This window comes from the organism of the source record quoted next, unplaced genomic scaffold, assembly GCF_019419815.1.
Source record: "Pyrus x bretschneideri cultivar Hongxiangsu unplaced genomic scaffold, Pyrus_bretschneideri_v1 Contig1, whole genome shotgun sequence".
NCBI classification, from domain to species: Eukaryota; Viridiplantae; Streptophyta; class Magnoliopsida; order Rosales; family Rosaceae; genus Pyrus; species Pyrus x bretschneideri.
Window position 1 is genome coordinate 1,386,427 of NW_025999390.1, and position 23,949 is coordinate 1,410,375.

At 34.2% G+C, this 23,949-nt stretch overlaps 3 protein-coding genes across 10 annotated transcripts; 1 reads left to right on the forward strand and 2 right to left on the reverse strand.

Annotated features, from left to right (window-relative positions):
- The first annotated feature begins 4,837 nt into the window (after nt 1-4,837).
- LOC103928952 (uncharacterized protein At1g01500-like) lies at nt 4,838-8,530 on the forward strand. 2 transcript variants are annotated; one of them, XM_009338082.3, is made up of 3 exons: nt 4,838-5,286; nt 6,230-7,041; nt 8,039-8,530. In XM_009338082.3, the coding sequence occupies exons 2-3, from the start codon at nt 6,334-6,336 to the stop codon at nt 8,270-8,272; spliced, it is 942 nt and encodes a 313-aa protein (XP_009336357.2). In that variant the 5' UTR covers nt 4,838-5,286; nt 6,230-6,333; the 3' UTR covers nt 8,273-8,530. The 2 variants fall into 2 exon arrangements, with proteins under 2 accessions (XP_009336357.2, XP_009336365.2); XM_009338090.3 differs by lacking the exon at nt 4,838-5,286 and adding an exon at nt 5,402-5,583.
- A 264-nt stretch (nt 8,531-8,794) lies between these two features.
- LOC103954607 (ATP-dependent DNA helicase pif1) lies at nt 8,795-23,949 on the reverse strand. 7 transcript variants are annotated; one of them, XM_048578101.1, is made up of 9 exons: nt 23,743-23,949; nt 16,679-16,741; nt 15,338-15,399; nt 12,967-13,028; nt 12,762-12,799; nt 12,440-12,484; nt 12,120-12,200; nt 9,635-9,748; nt 8,795-9,545 (listed from the first exon to the last, which is right to left on the reverse strand). In XM_048578101.1, the coding sequence occupies exons 8-9, from the start codon at nt 9,695-9,697 to the stop codon at nt 9,051-9,053; spliced, it is 558 nt and encodes a 185-aa protein (XP_048434058.1). In that variant the 5' UTR covers nt 9,698-9,748; nt 12,120-12,200; nt 12,440-12,484; nt 12,762-12,799; nt 12,967-13,028; nt 15,338-15,399; nt 16,679-16,741; nt 23,743-23,949; the 3' UTR covers nt 8,795-9,050. The 7 variants fall into 7 exon arrangements, 6 of the variants coding, with proteins under 6 accessions (XP_048434058.1, XP_048434051.1, XP_048434059.1 ...); XM_048578094.1 differs by lacking the exons at nt 15,338-15,399; nt 16,679-16,741; nt 23,743-23,949 and adding an exon at nt 13,384-14,233; XM_048578102.1 differs by lacking the exons at nt 12,762-12,799; nt 15,338-15,399; nt 16,679-16,741; nt 23,743-23,949 and adding exons at nt 12,306-12,340; nt 13,311-14,233.
- On the reverse strand, nt 20,025-23,284 carry LOC125474414. Its single transcript, XM_048578115.1, has 2 exons — nt 22,346-23,284; nt 20,025-21,603 (listed from the first exon to the last, which is right to left on the reverse strand). Exon 2 carries the CDS (start codon nt 21,245-21,247, stop codon nt 20,153-20,155), a length of 1,095 nt encoding a protein of 364 aa, XP_048434072.1. The 5' UTR covers nt 21,248-21,603; nt 22,346-23,284; the 3' UTR covers nt 20,025-20,152.

Consider the following 23,949-nt stretch of genomic DNA (forward strand, 5'->3'; position numbering starts at 1 on the left):
AAAACTATGGAGTGGCTGAGGATGGATAACCCTACCATATATATTTTAGATGCTACCATGGTTAGGGGTCTTGTTAGGGTTTTAGGGTGTTTTTAAACTAATAATAAGTACGGATTTAGGTCTTTATTCAAGCGTGTTGGCACTCTAAAACAATGTTAATAATAGTTTTTATTTGTATTCAAGTGACAGTGTTTTGGTTTAAGCGATATTGGAAAAGAACAGAAATTGAACGGTGGAGCTATATGTTTTTTAGCACAAAGATACATTTTATACTAAGAAGAGTAGGAATTCGGCTAAGTCGAATAATAGGCAATACAATTTAATATCAAATTCTTTATCTACGAAATCTGAATTTATTACTTCTTACTTACAAGTGAAGATAAATACTACCAGACTGTAGTATTGACTATTAATCAAACGTTAAAACTTCAACTAGGTTTAAAGATAAATGCTCTTGAACTTAACTAATTGATTTTGTGCATCAACAAATCTTAAACTATTCGAAAGAGATTTGGAACACATATTGAGTGAAGAGACGAGGACATCAACTTGCCAACTCGACAACGACCACATCTGCAAAAAGAAGGCTTCGGGGTTGGACGAAGGCTAATTTGGTATTGATGTGTTTTGAAAAAAAAAAATTGTTTCTGCTGTGCTGTAAGAATAAACTCATTTTTATTGTTTCACGTTTTTAATTTTTTTTTTAATCTAAAATTATGAAAATAAGTTATTTTTTATTTACCAAATATATTTTTAAATTTAAACTCCTTTTTTATAAAAATATCTCAATACCAAATCAGTAGCCAATGCCAAATTGGTTATCTTTCTCTCTCTCAACCTTTTTACTAATGTGAAAAACGAAAAAGGTAAGCATGTGGGTTTATTTCGACGTGGGTAATAAGACGGATGCGTTGTACTGTATGGTTCAGGACTCAGTGTTTCAGTCTGACCACCAGTGTCGGGTTTCGCGCCCTTTGAGCTGTGATAGGCTGCTTCTGAGCTGTATCCTACTCTACTCTCCCTCCTAGACATTGACCACCGCTGCGTACCCTTCTTGCCCTTGACAGATCATACATACATAGATGACCATCATGACATTCGCTGCGCCTACGGTTTGATCTTGGAGTCGTTGAGGCACATATCCTGTTGGCTGTTTTACTTGGAGGCATTTACGAGATGTTAAAAGGCGGTGATATTTTAAGTAAAACACACACGATGTGTGATTTAATCATTCTTTTGCATGATTATTTTGAAATACCGTAATTAATATAGTCGATTTGGTAAAGGAGAGAACAGAAAAACAAAAATGGCTTGAGAGTGCAGAACAAAAAAGAAGAAGAAATTAAACAGTGGGCATGGAAATCAGCAGGGTTTTACGGCCTGTTTGTGATTTGAGCATAAGAAGCCTCCAACCATTTCTATTTTCTAACCCTACCAAAATGTTTCCTAACAAAAATATACAAAGTGTGCGGAACTCATTTTTTGTAATATATTTATTACTCTTTTATTCCTTGATTTGTATTCATTTTAAATGATTTGGTACGATTTTCGATTCGTTAATTTAAAAAGTTGGGAAATTTTGAAATAAGTCTAATTTTTTATATTATCTTGTGAAATATGTTCAATTTTTAATGATTTTTTATTTTTGAAATAGGTCTAATTTTCAATTACTTTGGACCCATATCAAAAAATCCCTTTAAAGTGTACGGTTTAAGAAATAAGTTTTCATACTTCTCAATACTATTTTTGCGTAAAAAATCACCATAATGCTTCTTTCAAGGTGACAATATATTTCGTATTTAAGTGGCAAATTAGCAAATATAATGTAAAGCATTTTACTGTGGTGCCGAAAGTAATTTAAGGTTTGTTTGACCGACCAACATGGTCAAACCTTGTTATAATCCTCCATCCTTCGTACCTTCTACGCGACCCGCGACTCGCGACAAAGTTTGCATAGACGCGTAATCACCCTCACATTTGAAAATCTGCCGACGTAAAAGGCCATGGGTCCCGTCATATGCCCCACCATTCACAGGGCTACGTCGTCGTTTCAAGCTATTCCATCCGAACACCAAACTTAGCTGGTTTTGGTTCCAGGAGGAACCTTGCCGGATCTTTTTACGAGGATTGTATAAATTTTTTAGTTACATCTGTTTATTGTATATTATATCGATTAAAAATTATTATAAATTTTTTATTTAAAATTAAATATACATAGTATCTGATAAAAATTAACCATATATGTAATTGAAGGATCCAGCGAGGATCCTCTCACTTGAAGTTGCGAATGGAACCTTTACTAATTCGGATAATTTGTTTATTATGGTGATGCGGCATTGCGAGGCTGCCACATGTGGTCAACGTGAATTGGTCAACGAGAGGTTCCAACGCTGCCGCATCCACATGTGCGGATGTCGATCTCGTTGTCGTTATTCAATTCAAGGTTGCTTAATGCAAGTTTGTTAATTATTGACACTCTACTTACGTACTTAACCCGCTAAGAGTTCGTTAATTGGAGAGCTTTACTTAATCTAGGAAGTAGGTTATGTAACGACAGAGGAAAACAAAGTAGAGAATAAAATGTGTTTATCAGGTTACGTTATAAGTGTTGTAAACTCAAAAGTTTATACAATTACGGTTTCATTTCATGCCCTATTAAACTAGTTAAATCTTTTGTTGTTCAAAACCAAAGGTATCACTCTACCCAACCTTTTGTTCGAGTGTTGGGTAGAGCGATGGTTGGTGACTTGATGAGAGTAAATAAATTAGGATAGTACTATCCACATATTTATTTTTACCTCTCACATATTTTTATTAAGCTTTGGTCATTAATCTTTTTCAATTTATTTCATTCAACAATCGAAAATTAAGAATAGTGCATGAAAAATAAAAAATAAGTGTGTGATAGCACTACCCTTAAAACTAAGCAGTGTATAAAGTTGGCCACCTAATAAGAATGCCATAAAACCAAACGAATATGAACGAAAATACCAAATTCATATGCTGCCAAAGCCATCTGAGTGCATATACCAAATTTTAGAAAGGAAACTACTTGGCTGATTGGACATCGAAGAAGTTTGCAAATGACAGTTTGACACGTACATATGTAAAATGTCAAGGAGTCGAGTTTTTCTCCTTCGGAGATTAGATTGGACGGAAATCAGATTGGGCTGATTGGATGAAATGGATTTGGGAGATTCTTGGCCCTTTGTTTTGGATCGCATTATAGGTTTGCTCCCATAAAATTTGGGTTCAACTTTGTATCAACGGTTTGGGCTTCATAAACTGTTCTTTCAGCCCATAAGAAGAGGCTTATTTTGCTTAAAGACATTATGGTTGAAAACAAATTAGCTGTATTAGGATAATTTTTTTTTACGCATTTATATTTAATCATTTCCGTTGTTCTTGTTTGATTTATTTAACCTAATGATGAAAAATAATAGATATGTGAGAAACAGAAAAAAATATGTGAAAATCAACTTTTCTTAAGAAATCATTACCATCGCAACTTAGTATTATAATCTAGTGGTATTTGTCACAACCCAGCCCGGGGGGATCACTTCCCGGCCCCGCTCTACCACCGTAGCACGATATTGTCCGCTTTGGGTCCCGACCACGGCCTCACGGTCCTGCTCCACCATCGTAGTACGATATTGTCCGCTTTGGGTCCCGACCACGGCCTTACGGTTTTGTTTTTGGGAACTCACACAATAACTTCCCCACCACGGCCTCACGGTTTTGTTTATGAGAACTCACACAAGAACTTTCCCAGTGGGTCACCCATCATGGGAGTGCTTTCGCGTGCTACTCGCTTAACTTCAGAGTTCTCATGGAACCCAAAGCCAGTGAACTCCCAAAAGGCCTTGTGATAGGTAGAGATGAGAATATACATATAAGGCTTACAGGATCCACTCCCCTGGACGATGTGGGATGTTATAGTATTCCTCTTTACTTGTAAGTGAGAGGTCTTAACCGTTCGATTCTCGCCAAATGTGAGTTTGAACCATATTATTGCTAACCCATTGTAAGACTAAACCCACCCTCTCTCGTTTTGGTATAGATAATATCTTTTGTTTAAAAAAAAAAAATCATTACCATCATCTTTTGTATGATTAAATGATTAAGATTAAGAGACTGTTTGCTAAATATTTTGTTTTAAGATGTTAATTTTTAAACAAAAAAATAATAACTGAAAATAGTTATTAAATAAAATTTTAATTCCAAAAAAATCTAAACTAATAATTAAATATTTATAAAAATGGACCCCAATTTTCAAATGTTTTTAGTTTTCAATGTGTCAAAGTTATACTCAAGAGGAAATACAAAAATATTATTTTTATCATCTATTTGTACGATCATTCTTATTGAAATGAGATTCACATGTATTGGAGAGCCGGCGGCTTCACTTTTATTAAAAAGATGATATAAGTAATGATACAATAGATTGTAAGTGTAGCATTACTCTGAAAAAATAACTATTGATTTGTTTTTATTTTTATGAAGAGAGTATATCTATTTTCTAACTATTTATAACGGTGAATGAAAAAATGGGTAAGAAAAGAGAGTAGAGGGAGGCAGATTATCTACCTTCTTGTTTGGATGCCCTTTTCATTCCTTCCTATTTATACGGTCACGATTAAATCACGTCAACAATTTATATTTCTATTACTTTTTATCTTATTATCTTTAAAAAAATATAATATAAAATATTGACATAATTTAATCGTAATTGTATAAAATAAGAAATAATAGCAATGACACAGGAGGACAGACAATCTGCCTCCAAGAGTACAGGGCGAACACTGCACCACTAAAAATGAACTAATTATTAATTTCTAACCAAGCAATTAGGCGTTGCCCATCCCTTTCAGGCTTTCAGGGACAGGAAGCAAGTCCAAATTCTTCTGCCTCCTCCCCAATCGGATAAGATGAACAACAAAATTTAAGTAAACGCCCATTTCCCATTCAGATTCCTGCTCCCCTATAAAACCCATCTCTCCATTTCATTCCCTTCTTCGGAAACTCTCAGATTCCACGCACCACAAACTCAAAAGCCTCAAGCTTTTTATTTTTCCATCCCAAAAAAAGGAAACAACAACAAAAGCAACCAACAATTATTTTTATTTTATTTTGGAGGACTCGAGTCAATCGTAAGATTGATTGGCAGCCACGAATTCTGGGCTGGGAGGAGAATCAAAAGCCTCGACCTTGAAGGAGTTTCGAAAGCGATTCGGGAAGTCACTTTCTGCAGTTGAAGATTGTGGATGGAATTGAATCAATTACTTGGTTAGTTTTTTATTTTAATTTTTTTTTTCTCTTTATTTGGTTGTGGCTGTTGATTCGTTTGAGAGGAAGAGAGAGATCGATTTGGCTGCTTCTGTGAATTGACTGATTGTGGCCAGCTTTTGCAGCATATTTATTTTGTTTTTCTTCGTAATTTTGCAATATTCTCTTGCAAATATTTCAGAATTCAATTTGGTTTCAGTTCGTTTGCTTTCCTTTAAAGTTTTACGAAATTACGAATTGGATTTGAAGATTGAAGATTTGAATTGTTCAATTCTTGTTTAATTCCAGGATCTGCTGGTGGGTCTTCCTGTTTTCATCCTCTGGTCAAATAAATTGTGTGTAATTTTATTTTATTTGTTTGAAGACTACGTTCATGCAGTGAAAAGCTCTAAAATTAATCTGTAAATTTGGATGGCAAATTGATTGAATTGCTATACTTTTAGGCTAATACAAATGGGAAATGATTGCACAGTTTTATTCTCGTTTTGCACACTTGTGTTTATTTATGTTCTTTGATTTATATTCGAAGGCTATAAATATACAAGGGTGTGCAGACGGAGAAAAGGCGTGTGTGCGGAAATTACTTTCCATATAAATGTTTCATCTTTCTATGAAGTTAGATTTGTGTTTGTTCAAGATAAGAGTGAGCATATACCTTTTGTTTTCCAATCCTATTTATTAGCATGTAGAGCTGGATTTTTGCTCTTTCAGTTGTGAGATTGAGTTCTTTTTTCCTCAATCTATGGGTTTCTAACTTTCTGTTTCTTAACAATGGGGTGCTTTTTTTCCCCTTACAAAAATACCGTTTTGCCGGGCAAAGGCAAACTTTTCTTGATTATGTGCTGGTTTAATGGATTTGAGTTTGACCTTCCGGGTTTCTGGGTTTTTTCCTCCTTTGTTTGTGATTATCTGAACCGAAAATATTCTGGTTATTTCTTCACAGGTTTCTTATGCCAGTCCGAGTTCAACTTGTGTGGTTCCTACTGCAATGACATTGCCGTTTTGATCAATATCGAGGGATTTCAGTGAGGATTGCCCTCCTAAATCATGGATGGTTCAAATGAAGTTTCAAGCAATGGTGAAGTTGAGAATCATGCCCTCCAGATTATAAGATACTCTCCTTACCAGCCCTGCAGTAAATTACCTTCATCTTGGTTTGATTTGAGAGTCTTCTATGTGAGGATCAGTAACTTTAAGGTTGATGATTCGACCCCAAAGTTTCTGACTCTCCATCATATTCCTGTAAGCCCGGATACCCTTTTGGAAGTCAATGGTGCTAAAACTAGCATTCACTCTGAAGGTGTTTCTTCACATCTTAGAAGGGATCGGGTAGATAAGAAATCTGAAGAGGCCACATTTGTGAATACAGACAGTATAAGGTTGACGGGGAGTGCGAGATTTGAGGTGTATGACAAAGATGATCTCATCCTCTCTGGGGTGTTAGAGATGTCTAATAGCAACGGTTTCGTTGGGGAATCAAAAAACAATGTCAAGCGATGGAGCATGAATTGTGAATCAGATATCAGTGCTTGCACTGGATTTTTGAAGGGGAAACATCTTGGTGGTGCTGAATTAACTGCACCAACCATTGAAGTTTACATCACAGGGTGCTTCTCTGGCACACCGATCATCTTAACCAAGACCCTGCAGCTTCATTTTAGAAAGAAACACAATAGGAAGAGCACGTTGGGTGCAATACCAGAGTACGAGACAACCGAATGCCAGAAAGATGTCTCTCCTGGAGTTGATATGGAGGTACATATTGAAACTTTTTTTTTGTATTGAAAGATTGAAACTCAAATTTTGTTATGTTCACTTCAGTGCTTTGCCATAGTTGCATTTATCTGGTATCTTAGGGTTGTGTCGGTATATGCATGTTGTAAGGCGCCTGTGTTCATCTAATGCCTCACTCTAGGGTCAGTTTTCGTTTGTTATAAGGCGAAAAATTATTTGAAGCTTTATTTGTAGTCATTGCAGTATTTGATATCAAAAGTTGGACAATGCATCGGTGTCTCCTTCCGTGGATGACTAGATTTACGTGCTTTAATCCAAACATTCGAATCTAGTGGTCCATAAAACCGGTGCTTCCCGCACACCAGTGTACTGTAGGACTCATTTGATAGATGAGGTGTTGAACAATTTCGTCGTTTTCGGGAGGCAGGTCCCCAGTGATCTAAAACTATATAGCGGTATGGTGAAATTGTTGCCTTTGTTAACTCTTTCGTACGAGCCTTGCAGCTGCCTGCCTGTGCTTCCTGCCCTGAAACGTACTTCTTGTTAAACAAGGACTTGCAAACAGAATCTTATCTTATGGCACATGGGTATTATGGGTAGGGCACAGTTTTCAAGTGATGGGGTTGTATTCAATTAGCCCGTTCTGTCTTCTTTTTCATATCCTTGTTGGAGTCAAACTTACATTGGACTCATCCAACGAGACGTGGGGATGGTCCGTCGTTGCAGGCCCCACCTTCTGCTGGGTTGTTGTAGACAATATTCTGAAGGTTATATTGGCACCGTTTTATTATCTTTGGGATCTTGATACGATGGTTGTCTTAATTTACCCTGGTTAAGATGGCATTCATGAATTTGTTCTGTTGGTTTTATCTCTTGCGGAAAGAAGGAAAGGTTAACTTACCAAGGGGTATAATTAGTCATCATAGCATCTTTCATTTGTTATAGTTCATATCTCTGTTATTTATTCTTCGGTTGGGATTGTACGTTTTGAGATCCCCTAACCTTTCTTGAATTGCAGGTAGCAGAGTACAGAAACTACAAGCCGGAGAACGAGGACGAGTACAACAATATGTACTGGAGGAGGACGGAATATATGGACGGTGAAGAAGGAGAACTCTCATGGTTCAATGCTGGTGTGAGAGTTGGCGTGGGTATCGGACTTGGCGTTTGTCTTGGAGTTGGCATAGGGGTCGGTTTGCTGGTCCGTACTTACCAAACGACCACGCGAACTTTCAAGAGGCGCCTGGTGTGATTAAATATCCGGATGTCAATGTGTGTGCTCAATTTCGAAAGGCAGCTAACCTCGTCCACATTTAACGTGCATCTCGAACGACAGATTTTGACTTAGCACTGTTTGTGTAGCTGACAGTTTATGTGTTTCGTATTCTCTGTTGTTTCCTCCATAAACTCTTGGTGAGAGGTTTGTTTAGAAGAAGGGTGTAATAGAAAGAGAAACAGTCTTTGATTTGGACAACAGTATATAAATGGTAAAATATTGTATTTCGTTGTAGTAGATAACATCTCTTTCCCCAAAGCTAATAAAATTCGATTTAATAAAGTTTATTTCGGGCTATCAGACTAAATGCGGATATCAGGAGAGAAAAACAGTGCACGTATTCAAGCTCATGCTCAAGAAGACGGGGAAAAATGAAGGTTTTGCAAACAAGTGCTTCAGAATTTTAATTACGCCTTGTCTGATTGGTCTCACTCACATCACAGCTGATGAGATATTTATAAAAAAACCAATGCCAGATTGCTAATTCTTTTTGAAAGATATCAGAATGCTAATTTGTTTTCTTAATGATAATGTAGTCACTAAACATGTTTAGTATTAAGGTAATCTCTGACTAGGGCACTCTCAGATGCCTGCAAGGTAATCTCTCACTGGATTGTAGCTTGCAGGCTTACAGCACCATCTCAACCAGTTAGTCCGTCTCACTTATTCTCATATACTTTAGGGTTATCAGCTCCTGCTATGGAGGATTCTGGTGCTTAATCACGATCATGCGCTGAGAGTAGGGGAGGGAGACTCAGCTGGCTGCCGGTGTAAGGCTCACTGGCTCTGGAGCCACCTCGGCTCCAGAACGCTCATTAGCCCAATGTGGTAGTTTGTCATCGGGGCACCAAAATGCAGCTGATTTCACATCATCTTGATTCATTAGTTTCGAGAATTCCTCGTGATCATGGTTTAGTATGGCTGGTCCTCCAAATTCAATAGGGAGATTTTCCTCGTCGAAATATTGTTTCATAAGCTCCACGCTATCTTTGTTCTTCGGGTAAACGAACTTAACCTTGTGGAATGTCTTCTTGTCCAAGAAAATACATTGTAAAAAGTAAAGCAATTTTACCCAGCGGATTTCCTCAGGCTTATAGGTTGACCTCCATTTGAGTGTTTCCTCCGACATTTTCTTCGCCTTGTCAAGGTTCCAATTTCGCGCCTCCAAGTACCGCCTGAAGCATGCATCAGTGCAGAACTGCAAACTGCATCCAGATAGCGGTCCAATCGCAGCCTTCAGCTCATTGATCTGCATATATATTGCAATTCATGAACTCAACTAAGAAAGATTTTTTCACATTTCCTTGAAGACTTGTAAACTTCAAACTTTTTCAATACCTTAGCGTCATGGTTCAAGGGATCGTTCTCTTGCTGATGAGAAGTGCTCCAGAGGCGAAACATGTCCACAGAGTTTTCGATATCAAAATCTTTCGCAACTGAGTGCAGCTTCACCTACAACATCAAGCATTCACCCTGGAACTTAATAGCTGCTCGTTTACTGGACTTGCATGAAACAGCGACGCCAAACGTCACAAGGCGTAGAAAATGATAAATAAATGAGGAAAAATCACGCAAACTGCGGTGTTAGATCAACCAACTGATGGAGAACAATTTAGAAACAATAAAATAACAGAAATACAGAACCGAAATACTTATGCTTTATTATTCAAAAATACTTGCAATACAGAATGCAATTATATTATAGTAACAAAAAATTAAGATGATACTAACTTGAATGAATTGAAGGTAGAGGCTAGCGCAAACGTTATGTCCTTCGAACAATATTTCCGTCCCACTCGTGTGCTTGTAGTTCTACAATGTCTGCTCGACCAGGATACAACTACCTAATTCTACAACCCACACTAGATTATACAACCCGCACTAGATTATAGAACTCTAGCGAATTGTTTTGTGTGTTTACTCTCTGGAAATTTTGTACGGAAGACAAGGAGGAAGAAAAGATGATTTTTGATGGAACTGAGGACTCTAGTTATATAGGTTATTTCATACCTCTTCAAATACCTTTTGGATGTATCTGAAGCTATACAACTCTTTCCAAAAAATAGTGTCTATTAATACAAACGTTTTTAATTAATTTAATTAAAAACTTAATTCGAAATTAAAACTATCCACACAACTAATTGATTAGTTAATATTATCGTATAATCATCAAGCCTAATCCACACAATTAGTGACCCAAACCTCAATCCTCATTCCAAATGGTTCAAGTTCTAATTACTAAGAAGAAGGAATAAGCCTATATAAAGGCTAATGAAAAAACACTGTTGTCCCATGTAGGACAAGAGGAGTCTCAAAACTCCTACACCAACCAAACCCAATCTTAAAAGTCACAATCAAACAGTCCATGCTCCAGAAGAATTGAACATTGTTAACTATCCAGATCTTGGGCCCCACAAACAGAAGAACTACAAGAACTCAGAAATTTTCTAGCAATTTAATTTTCATAGGAAAAATGAAACAAAAACAAATTAAAAACATAAAAACCAAGCGCATAGCATGAGCAGAGAGTGTTCATTGCTACCAGGAAATCCAAAGCCTCAACCTTGCCAACTGCTTGCCCCAGAGAGAGAGAGAGAGAGAGAGAGATGTGACGACCTTTTGTAACACTAACACGAGATACAAGTGAAGAAAGAAGATAAAAGGGGAAAGACAAGCTTTTTGGAGTTCCTCCGTGTCCTGATTTGGCAGGTCGTCCAGATATTTTGGTCTCCCCTCCTCTCCCCTCCAGAGAGTTTGTGTGTGTGTGTGTGTGTGTGAAGTGCAATCTCTCGGCTCTGCGCTTTCCTTTTTCTGTATTTTTCCTGGCGGCAGAGCCACTGCCTGCTGATACTTCGAGCGATGACGGGCGGCCAAACCCACTTCCACGTGTGTTTTTTTTTTCACGCACTTAATATTTGCACGTGTGGCCTTTGAAGAGAGAATCACTGCCTTGGGTCGATGCCGGTCAACGTGGCGGATTATTGAGTGACGATATTCTTGGAACATTGCAAGTTGCAACCGGGGAAAATTCAATAGGAAAACGGAAAGAGATGCAGAGGAAAAACGAAAAAGATGAATATATGGATTCTAGAAGGTAATCCGAACTCCTATTAACAAGATTCTCTTTTGTCAATAAAATGAAACCCTTTAGTACTACGATCTGATAGTTTTTATTTTCAAAAAGAAGTTTTAAATTCGATTTTTATCAAAGACGAATTTCAATTGCATTAATGTTAATCTATTGTGAGGCTTAACTCACTTCCTCGTCCCTTTAATATAGATAATCAATTTTTTCTCTTTATTTTTCAAACATCACCCACATTGCCATGGTAATATCTTTAATTAAAAAATATAAAATAAAATAAAAATTACATTTCTATACAATACTTTCTGTTTTACTTTTTATATATGCACTAGAAATATTGCCCGCGCATTGCTGCGGGATTAAAAATCGTATGAAAAAAATGTTTCAAAGCTATAATATATTGTTACAGAATGTTAATGTTATCTACACCGAAAGATGTTTGAACTTATTGAAAGAATTTTTACATGAAAAGCATAAATTGAATGAATGAAGCTCTTGAAATTCTTTGAACCACTCTGAATAGCATTACTTGTGAATGATTGATTGTATAACAAAAATTAGTAAAAGAGTATAATAGATGAAACTTTCATATGTATAATTCAAACTTCTACACATTTATCCGTACTTTACAAATTGTTAGAAACTGCTAAGATAATAATTGGTATCACATAATTGGTATGCTATTAAACATAATGAATTCCATGAAACAAAAAAAAATGATATGCAATTTTAACTTACGATGCTAAAGAAGCTCTATAAGAGTAGCTGGGTCCGCTGTGTTTTATCCATCAAAGGCATTGCAACTGTAGATCTTGAAAACTATAAAAATCCATCCAGTCAAGAGAGAAAATTCAATAGTTATAGGTAAAGTGAATATGGAACCACGAATGTCAGATATACTGGACAAATTTGCAAATTCATTACAATTTCAATTGAATTTCTTGCTTAAAAATCTTAATCTACAAAACCAAATTAGTTTTATCAAACAACATTAAAAAATAAAATCCAATAAAGGAAAATATAAATTGAATAACCTGAATAAGTGGAAGCATTCATACCTCAATTTAATTTCCAGCTTAATTTTGTTGCTTAAAAATTATGGTCTGCAAAACCAAATTAGTTTTATCAACAATAAGGTATCAAGAACATTAAAACTGGAAACCAAGTCGTGATACTTCACCATTTGACATAGAAATTTTATCTTGCCTACATACACTGAAATCATTTTTTGTATCTATACACTGATAATTTGACATTCAATACGGAAAAATTAATCATGACCATTCCTCTCTTTTTAAATTTTCAGGGAAAATTGAACCACAAACAATCAAAAAACCCAAATAAAAAATAAATTTAACAGCAAAGAGACAAAGTATATACCTGACCCAAAAATGGCTTGCAAGCTCCAGAATAAAACCCTACAAGACACCAAAATATAAAAAAAAAAAAATATATATATATATATATATATAATTCCCACATATTCGACTGTCACACTATAGAAAACACAAATTCACAATATTTAAAATAAAAAAAAAAAATTTGTCGCAGAAAATGCTAAAAGGAAAAAACTGAAATTATTTACCTTGAGCATAAACGGCTTCGAAGTTGCACATAGAAGCCCCGAAAAACGAAGAGCAAAGTGTCCTGAAACAAAAAAAGAGATGCAAATCATACAACCAAACAACAGTTCCAAGGATATAAACAAAACACCAAAAATTAAAAAAACTAAATTCCAAAAAACATAGAGCATCGTGTTCTGAAACGAAAAACACAAACAAATCATACACCCAGACATCGGATCTAACGATATAAAAAAAACACCCAGAATTAGAAGGAAAAAAATTCATACAAAAATCCCACTTGAACATGGAAAACTACAAAAATTAAAATTAAAATAGCAATACTTTAAAGGTTAAAAAAACTCACCACCAAACAGAGGTGGACCTTGGAGGTTATTCCACCCTGATAAAATCCAAAAACCAACAAAATTAGTACTGACCCAGGGATTTTAAACGGAGGATGCAACAACTATTATTTTTCCAAGGGTTTTAAACGCAAGAAATTTGCACAGATGATCTGGCTGAGAAAAATGAGAAAGATGAGAAGATCGGAAACCAAAGGTTGAGAAAAGGAAAGCAACTGGAAACTGAAGGAGATTTGGAGAGATGCAATTGAAGAGAACTTATCCACGATGATCGACGCGTGGCAAATCAGTGGAGAACGCATGGGAAGGCTGTGCCAAGGAAGAAAAGCAACGGGCAAGTTGGCATCAAACAGGGGCAAACATGTTCCAGATTTTTGTTTTTTTAATTATATTTTGGTGGCAAGGCATGCATCATTGCTGCCAAGTGTGATGAGGTAAGGTTTTTTAATTATTTTTTGGTGGGAAGGCATGTACCATTACTGTTAGTGTGGATTAGGTAAGGATAAAACGTTGGAATTGAAGAGAGAGTCGGATGGCGACACAAAAAATAAAATAAAAGAGGAAGTCAGAATGGAAAAAAAAGATACCCAGGATGATCAACACGTGGCAAAAGAGTGAAAGAATCCCGAAGAAAAGAAGGATAACAATAAGGGTCTCTCCAACGCACGAAGCAAGCGAGAGAAACAGAAGAAAGCAGAGAAGCAAGAGGCAGATCCGTCGGACATTATTTCTGAACAGTGCCGGAACCCAACTGGGTTTTAGTATATATAACTAGCAACGGTGCCCGCGTGTTGCTGCGGGTTTTAAAACTGTATAGAACATGCGAAAAGTTCTAAATACATACGATATGTAATACTATTTAGATATATGTTGAAATCTGTTTACAATCATATGGATTGGCGGTTTTATTGCCATTGTTTTAATATTCACATCTTTTACAAATTTGAAATCCTAAGTGTTCTTAACTGAAAGAAAAGATAAAAGTGGTTCTATTGTCATTGTTCTAATATTCACATCTTTTACAAATTTGAAGTTCTAAGAGTTCTTAACTAAAAAAAAAGATAATTTTTTTTTCTCACCGAAATATATCAATTTGAATCAAATCTACCTAAGTATAGATTGTAGCATAACTTGTAATTTCTGCAAGCTGGACACCTGCAATATTAATAGTGACATAATTTCTTCCTAAGCCATTGGAAAAACCAATTTTGATTTTGAATCAAATCAACCTAAGAAGTATAGATTGTAGCATAACTTGTAATTTCTGCAAGCTGGACACCTGCAATATTAATAGTGACATAATTTCTTCCTAAGTCATCGGAAAAACCAAAATTGAACAGAACTTCATGACCCCTCCTCTGACCAAATAAAAGAAGTAATGTTTCTCTTTTGGAACCTCTAATCATATGACACTGGAATCACATGACACAGAACCAGATAGAACATAAATTTTTTTTAAAAAAAAAAGAAAAAAAAGAACTGAACACATTTTCTTGACAAAAACTTATTACCCAAGAATGGAAAGTCACTGAAAACACAAATCACCAATGAAGAAATGAGGAAAGAAATCAGGAACCTAACTTATATAGCATTAGGATGAACCATGCTAATTTGTTCATAACTGATCTGTTTCCCTACATTTTTCAAACTTGCAACCACATATGGTATTATAACATAATGATCAAACAAAACAGATTAATTCTTAAGCACACATTAACTCTTGAGCATGGAAAGGCTTTGGTTTCATGCAAAATTATGGAAAATAAAATAAGAAACCCATTGGAAAAGTTGGCAATAGATTGGTTAAAAAACAATTTAAAATACTTTTTGTACGACTTGGTGATTCTAAACACTATTTGTTTCTAGATGAAATTAAGCTCGTAAAGAAACATGCCCCAAATCAGCTGAAGAACTCATAAAAGAATTTCTACCTTGCAATTTATCATAACCTTTTCCATCACAGAATATTGAAATTTTTCAACAGAACATGGATTCTATAATGTTGGTTAAAGAATAGGTCGGAGCATACCTCGTAGTTTGTGCAACCAAGAATTACATTGTTATAACGCAACGAAAAAATTAGGGTCAAACCTGTTATGAAACAACATTTTAATTACACGAATGAACGTGGAAATGAGCTGGTTAAAGTATGTTCATTTGTTATAGTGTAGTTTTGTGTTTTTATATAACTCCAGGTTTTTTAGCTGGATACAGGTGACATAATGGATGTTTGTTAAAATTATCGACATCAAAAATATGCATATAATAAGGAATGATAACATACCTTGTAATTTTTGGAAGTGAGAGAGATGTAGAATGTCAATAGTGACATAAATTTATTGTCAGAGATTTTAAAAACTACAGGAAAAGTTGTAATCACATGATACTGTAATTAAATGAGAGAAATCCATAGTGTGTAGAGAGAAGGAAAAAAAAATTTGTACACAGCAAGTTCGTAGAAAGACCTATCGGTTAAAAATGGGAAATAACCAAAAAAAGAAAATTATCAATGGGAAATTAGGGCAAAATCTTGATCAGGCAACGTAAGGAGTTGGGTTTTAGAGGAGCCATCGTTGTTCAACATTGGTTTAAAGGTGTTTCAACGCAGAAAAAAATGTAGAGGGATATAAATGTAACAGAAAAGTAACCAAAGTAAGTAGCATTATTTATAATGAACTGAAAATGTGAAACATGTTGTAGAAAGCGATGCAAGTGAATCATGTTTTTTTTTTAATTGTAAAAATAGTAACAAATGATGTTCAGAGATGGATCAGATATGCCTTATTTAGTGTCTCTGTGGTATACAGAGATATGAATCAGTGAGTTGTTTGTGCTTTGATTTTTTGCGGCATCACCATCATGTCCATGTTTTCTCTTCAGATGAACTGACTATTATCAATATATAAACAAACAATTTCTTCTTTTCACCTATTGTAAATAGATGATAAACTACCTAGTTATTCATTTTAAGGATTTAAGATGGACATCCAAAAGTATGAATCTAGATGTTTTAACCATAGATATATTTCGCGATATCCCTTGATTGAGGAGAAGAAGATAATATGAATTGTACAATTGTTTAACCTATCTAACCAATAATAAGAATGTTGGATATATAGATTTAACAATTTTGGTTACAACATCTTTGATAACACCTTTGGATGTCCAACTAAATCCATTTATGAGTAAGGAAGTAGTTAATCGTGTATTGAGACCAGGTGAAAAGCGGACATTGCAGATATATATCAGTAATAACCAGTTCCTCGGAAGAGAAGGGTTAGCAAAAACTTAATTTAAGCAGCAAACATATATGAAAAAAGCAATAAATTATAATTTTTTAAATAAACTATTGATTGTTATGGGAATGTACCTCCATATGAAACAAAGTAGGTGATCAACTGTGCAAGTAAGCGAGATTCAACAGGCTGACTACCTAGTAAGGAGAAAAAAAGAGATTAGCATTCACATGTTTTTAAGTAAATGTAGTATTTTTATACACATATTTTATAAATTTAAATCCAGACGGTTACATAATCAGAGAGAAAGTATACCAAATGTCGACAATGTAGATGTATTGTTCAAGCAAGAATTGAATAATTTAAAAACATAACATTTTCGTTGCATAATATCATTAATAAAGAAATTTATTGAATAATTGAATAAGAAATACAAAAATGCTTTAAGAAAACGGGAAAAATCCAAAGAGAGTAAATCAATGTGGAGACAAAATGGAAGAAAATTTAAACAGTGTTTCTATGCAGATATGAAACACTCTAACACATTATAAAGCTGAAATAATTAGAATCTATAATGTGGGCAAAGTTAAAAAAAAATAAAAGATGTATTAAAACATACCTAAGTTTAATGTTTGTTTTGTACATTATCTTTGGCCTGCTCACATAATTCATTGTGTATAGACAAAGCGTAGGTAAGCATAACAATTAACAATTTGACTGTAAATTTTGAAGGACATCTTTAAAGACTATATTTGCAGTATAATTTTTAACATCCTTTTCTCCGTGAGATATCAAAATTTTGAGACCATCTTTTGATGTTACACTAGATAATGCAACGTATAGCTGACCATGGGTAAAAACTGACTCAAGAAGATATAATCCTACTTGTCTCAAATATTGTCCTTGACTTTTGTTGATAGTCATTGCAAAACATGGTCTAATTGGGAATTGACGTATTTTAAAAACAAAAGGCCACTTATTCTCAATTGTTGCAAGAGTGATCTTTGGTATGAAAACTTTGTAACCAACATTGTTTCCAGTAAGTATTTTAGCCTCAATAATTTTATTAAATAATTGAGTAATAACTAATCTAGTTCCATTACATAAACCCAAAGTTTGATTCAGATTTCGTAATAGCATAATTGGCATTCCTATTTTCAAAGTCAAGTTATGTGCAGGTAGACCATTGAAGTCTAATTTATTCAAAAATTCAATAGGATATTATGCTTCTAAATTTTCAACATTCCCATTGGAAGAACACAATGAATCATAGCTTAGAAACACATGTTGTTCTCCAGGTAACAATTCAATTATATAATTGTTTAAATCTGTAACAGTTGTGTTTCGAGGTGTTATAATAGCACGTTCTCTTAAATAATCAAAATTGGTAAAAGAAGTTTCAAAATTGGGATAAGTCACCAAAAAAATGGAAGAAATTGGATTTCCAGAAGAATGAACTATTAAATTTGTTGGTATTTTAATCAAAGATGTGTCTTTATCATTCAAATTATTTTCATCTGTTATATCACTAATTTTTCCATCACCTATTTGTAAAATCCAATCTGCAAAATCACTAATGTTCTGTTTTTCTTCAGCCCTAATTCCACTTCTTGATAATCTCATGTTTTCTTTCAACTTAAAATTTTTAAAATGGGACCATAAATAAGAAGTATTTAAAGAAGCATTTATTATATCTTCTTTGGTTCCTCCAGGTATAACAGGTAATATTTGTCGAAAATCACCACCTAATAAAAGAGGTTTACCACCAAGGGGAATCTTATTCTCTGAACCATGTAAATGTGATAAAATATCAGAAAGTGATTTATCCAATGCTTCAAAGCAATGTTTATGATTCATAGGCGCTTCATCCCATATAATTAAATATGTATTCTCAATTAATGTAGCAAGATGTGTTTTCTTTTTTATTGCACAAATTGAAGAATCAGTAATAACTAAAGGTATTTTAAATCTAGAATGAGCTGTTCGACTACCTGGTAATAATAACGATGCTATTCCTGATGATGCAACTGCTAAAACAATTTTTCCTTCAGATCTGAGTCTACATATGATAGTGTCCCATAAAAAAGTTTTTCCAGTGCCTCCATGACCATAGACAAAAAATAGACCTTTTTCTTTTTTATTCACAGTTTCTATAACACAATCATAGATACATTTTTGATCTTGATTGAGTTGTAATTTCAAAATATTATGTTTTTTTAACAATTCTTCACAATCATAATTTAACTCTTCTCTTAAAAGTTTATTTTTTATTTCTAACATTTTATTTGCATCAGGCATTGGTAAATAATATTTTTCTAAAGAAGTTGATGCATTATTGAAAAGCAATTCTAATTCAAATAGCACACAATTTTTTAATTCAACTTGTGGTACAACCATATTTGGAATTGCAAAAGCTTTTCGCAAATTGTATAAAATGTCATCAAACATATTTTGCCAATAATTTTCAAAAAGAATTTGAGGATTTGCTACATCACAAAATAAAATAATTATGACAAACAATTGTCTTAATTGAGCAGATGATGCTGTATTCACTGTATTTGACAAAGCTTCAATCCATTATTTATCATCTCCTAACAATCCCAATGATTGGCATGCAGCTTGATATGAAATATGCACAACATTATTAACAGTTTTTATATCATCAAAGCTGAATGCACCTTTTTTCAAATTTAAAAGCATTCTTAAATAATATAACTCACATGATGCAAGATGTACATACGCTATTCTGCCTATAGAACCTTTATGTTTCCTGGGCTTCCAAATTTTTTTCAGCGGATCATATACAAACTTTGATGGAATTTGTGCATAAGTTAATGAACGTGCTTCAGCATAAATTTTGTTAGTTTCAAACCAACTTGTCAACATTGTATGGTCAGAAGCATTTTGATTAATAATTGATTGCAGTGATTGGTCACCACTAAAAACAATATTTTGTTCTAATGGTAAATGCACTGATAATCGTTCCACAGAAGGTTCCCTGTGATGTATAGAATATTGAAACAATCTCCAAACAGCTTCATAAGGTGATATATATCTACAATTTAGATATGTTAATATTTCATCATTTGGATTTTGCTGAAGAACCAACCGTGCTCTATTTGAACCTTTATTTACATATTTGAACAAATATTTTATAAGTGTTCATTGACAACAAAATTCAACATTTATATGAGCATTATATCTTAAAAGTAATTCAGAATTATAAGGAACAACAAAACCATTATCAACTTTAATTCCATTTTTTACCACAAATTTTGTCTCATTGTCATGATGCCTATAAATAGGAAAGCCACTCGGGTCAAAAACCGTCTCATTTTTATACGCCTTGGGAAAATTTTTGGTGCAAGAAGAATTCCGATTGATATAACCACATAGACCATGAATCATAAATTGATTAACAATTTCATAAAGCCGAGGGTTCATAAATTTGTCTAGTAACTCAGCTGAAATGATAGAATCTATATCTGATGCAGTGTAGCATTTAAATTTTGGTCTCAACCATATTAACATATGAGAATGAGGCAAACCTCTTTTTTGAAATTCAATTGTACAAACATCTATTTGTAAAAACAACAAATAGAAAAAAATTAAAAAAAAAACCAAAAATTGGAAAAAAGACGGATAATAAAAAAAAAGCGCTTGTGGAACTTACTTGCATCAACCTCTCCAAAAGGTTGTCCAGATTTGATGAAATCAAGCATATCATCAAACTTCATTTTAAATATTCTAGAAATTATATCAGGTCTATCCTCAGGTTTGTAACCCGATTTTTTTTCGAACTCTCTTATAATTTCTGGCCACTTTACATTACAGGTAAATGTTATAAACAAATCAAGATGACCATACTCTCTACAAATAGCCATAGCATCTTGATAATTATTGATCATATATCTAGGACTTCTTGTATACGAAGCAGATAACACAATTTTTTGTCCTAAATTGTTTGCATCATTATCACCTCTTGATATTGCATCATAAATCCCCTTGTAAATTTCACTCCTCAAATTTTTTTGATTTTGTCTAATGTAATCTAACCTGTCTTCCTCAACTGTTGCATACGAATTAACCAAATATTGTTGAAAAAGTCTACCTCCTTTTAACAGCATAGTTAAACGTGGTTCTCTTTCCTGAATTTGATAAGCTATATAAGCTCTCATAGGCACCCTTTGTCTTTTTGTTTTCGGCCCTTTATAATTTTGATTCCACTTTAAATCCGGCCTATACCCGTCTTCACCATACGAAAAAAGAATAGGATATTGAAGGGCCATAAATTTTGGATTCAATTTTGTAACACGCTTTAATCCCTCGCTTTTACATTCTATAATGATGTCTCTATTAGAGTCAGACAAACCTATATCACCAACTATTAAACCACCTATCTCATCACTCGTTGGTTCATCATATTGTTTCCCATCATTTGGTTGCCTACCTAATAAAGTCATTCTTAAATTCATAAGACCATTAGTTTCAAATTTATCTCTTGCTGTTCGAAAAAGTTTGACTAACTCATTCAATTCATCAAACATTTTAATCAACTCTTGAACAATTCTTTCATCAAGCCTTCCATTTTTTCCATCAAAATTAAAAGCTTTGAGACGATTTTGAACTTCATTATATGTATCATAAACATATAATTGAGCAAATTTTGGAGACTCATTGCCAATAGGTAAAAGAGATCCCATTAAATGACAAACTTGACAATTAATTTTAAAAATGTAAGGACTTGATCCATATCATTAATTGAGTTATCAACTTTTGCTCTCATAGAAGTAAATGAAAACATAGAGTTGTAAGCTCTAATATTTTCTCGAAAAGATAAACTTGTTTTACCTCCATTTGGATAAAGCAAGCAATCTAAAAAAGTTAGCGTTGGTTTTGGAGGTTCAAAATTTAATTTTTCCTTCTTGACAACAAAGAGTGAAAACAGGTTCAATTTTTTTCCAACTTTGTTTGAGAGATTCTTTCAACCAAAAATATGCACCACAATGTACACACCTATAATTTTGATCACCCAAGTCCACATAATCTTTCACAACACCTACACACACACAAAGAAAAAAAAAAAAAAAAAAAAAAAAAAGAGAAGAAGAAGAAGAAAAAGAAATAAAAACAAAAGGAAAAGATTAGCAACAACACGTGATCAAACAAATCCTAAACATAAACATGAAATAACCGAATTTGAAACGTACCAGTCCTATTTTTTTGGAAAAATGCTTCACCCTTACTTATGAGAACACGACCTTGAGCACACGATGCTCTGTTTTCAATGTTATCTGACAAATTAACAATGTTTTTGCCTTTTTGATCACGTGTGTACACTTGTTTTTTAAGCAAGAGAGGATTCAACATTTCATCACTGTTAACAGGTGCCTTGCTAGATGAACAACGATTCTCAACCAACAAATTTTGCGAAAGAGTTGCATTAACCGCATACGGAACAACATTTTCAAAGTCTTGTACACAATTCATTCTACACATTTTTTTGGACCGATTGTCAAAATCTAAAACCGCATTACAATCCGTGTCATCAATATTTTACTTTCGTTTTATACCATCTGTTCTCCCATCATTTATAATTTTTTCAGCCATAGTGAAAAATTAATAATCACAACTGATTATGAACCACCGGATTGCAAAACATATTTGAAAAAAAAAAAAAAACAGTCAACAAAACAGTTAAACTAAAAGAAACAGAACAAAACATTGCAATTATAAATGTAGACAACCAACCATATTACCACATTTATACAACTAAAAAGACAAAAATGAAAACAACCAACCTCTTTGAAAGATCACTGGTTCCAAGCTTTCAATGTTTGATTACTTTAACAGCAACCAAATTAATCCGAAACAAAAACAGACCCCATTAATTAAATCAACCTAAAACAGAAAACCAATACAAATTTACAGAGACAGAGAAGCCTACATTTACCCAATTGATAACCAAGACTGTAGATTATAATTATTTCTTTTACTCTGCTTTCTCTTAGTCATAACTTTCAGGAGGAAACCATATCTTTTATAAGAAGTCAAATTTTAACCTTAGAATGTGTGTGTGCACACGTATTCATCAATACTTAAATATATATTTATATATAAAGAGAGAGAAAGACAGAAAAAAAGACTAACACAGAACATAGTTGGGAAATTTTATTTAAAATCAGATGTTTTCACCACATCCACTTTTACCCATAACGTTTTATGATCAATTCCATTAGAGCAAATGTCTCTCCTCTCATAGTTATAAGAATTAAACGATAACTTTAATTCAGTTGCGTTCCTTTGGTGCTTAACATGGAACAACAATGGCCTCCGGTCGAAAAGAGCAGATTTCATACAAAAATACTAATAAATTTGAAGGAACCCAGAAACAAAAATTGCAGGACAACTTAACTATTTAGCTTTACTTCTTAGGTCAATTCATAAAACCTACTGATTACCCTAACTATGTATCACAGCACCCATAAACCGTGATTAAGAAGCACAACCTAAAACCCATGAAAGCCTTTTTTATTTCAAAATTTTTGACAAACCCATGTCAAAATTTTCCATTTTTTCCTCTAGTTTGAAAACTGAAACCCATACCTCTCTCCCAACAGGCACCGACTGCTCTCAGAGTTTAAAACACTAAAATCCATAAGAACCCATCACCCAATCTCTCTAAACACAACAGAAGAAAACCCACTGAAACCCGGACTTCTCCACAGGGAGCAACTCCTCTTTGTAGAAAAAGGTACGTAGGCTAAAAAATATATTTGTTATTGATACGTGAATGTGAAAAAATGGAAGAGAATGCTTTTTTTCTCATTATCTTTCTCTACAAGATTACAAGGATATATATACACGATACAAGTGTGTAGGTAGGACAAGGTAGCCGTCCTAGTGTGTAGGTAGAACAAGGTAGGACGGCTGTAGGACGACTTGACGGCTGTAGGACGGCTAGTGTGTAGGTAGGACAAGGTAGGACGGCTGTAGGACGGTTAGTGAATAATATTATATACAATTACACAAGGACTCCAACCATATTCCTTATTTGTCTAACACTCTCAGAGTTCGAAACACTAAAATCCATAAGAACCCATCAATCAATCTCTCAAAACACAACAGAAGAAAACCCATTTCACAGACTAACACAAAATCTACAAAGGAAGATAAAAATGGAAAGAAAATCACGTACCACAGAGTTGTCCAGAGAATGAAGCAGCTGTGAAGCGAGAAAAGCGGGGTTGAGAAGACCAAAACACAAAAGCGTGCGAAAGGGAAGCAAACAATGGAGAACAAAAGGAAAAACAAACCGAGAGCGACAGAGAAGAGGGAACGAGGCAAGGAAAGAACACGGAAACGAAGCAAGATAAACCCCAAAAAGAACACAACACGTGGCACA

Coding starts and splice junctions, on each gene's coding strand:
- LOC103928952 (XM_009338082.3), top strand. CDS start 6,334: ATGGATGGTTCAAATGAAGTTTCAAGCAATGGTGAAGTTGAGAATCAT. Junction 7,042..8,038: donor CTCCTGGAGTTGATATGGAG/GTACATATTGAA, acceptor CTTGAATTGCAG/GTAGCAGAGTACAGAAACTA.
- LOC103954607 (XM_048578082.1), bottom strand. CDS start 18,992: ATGTTTGATGACATTTTATACAATTTGCGAAAAGCTTTTGCAATTCCA.
- LOC125474414 (XM_048578115.1), bottom strand. CDS start 21,247: ATGGGATCTCTTTTACCTATTGGCAATGAGTCTCCAAAATTTGCTCAA.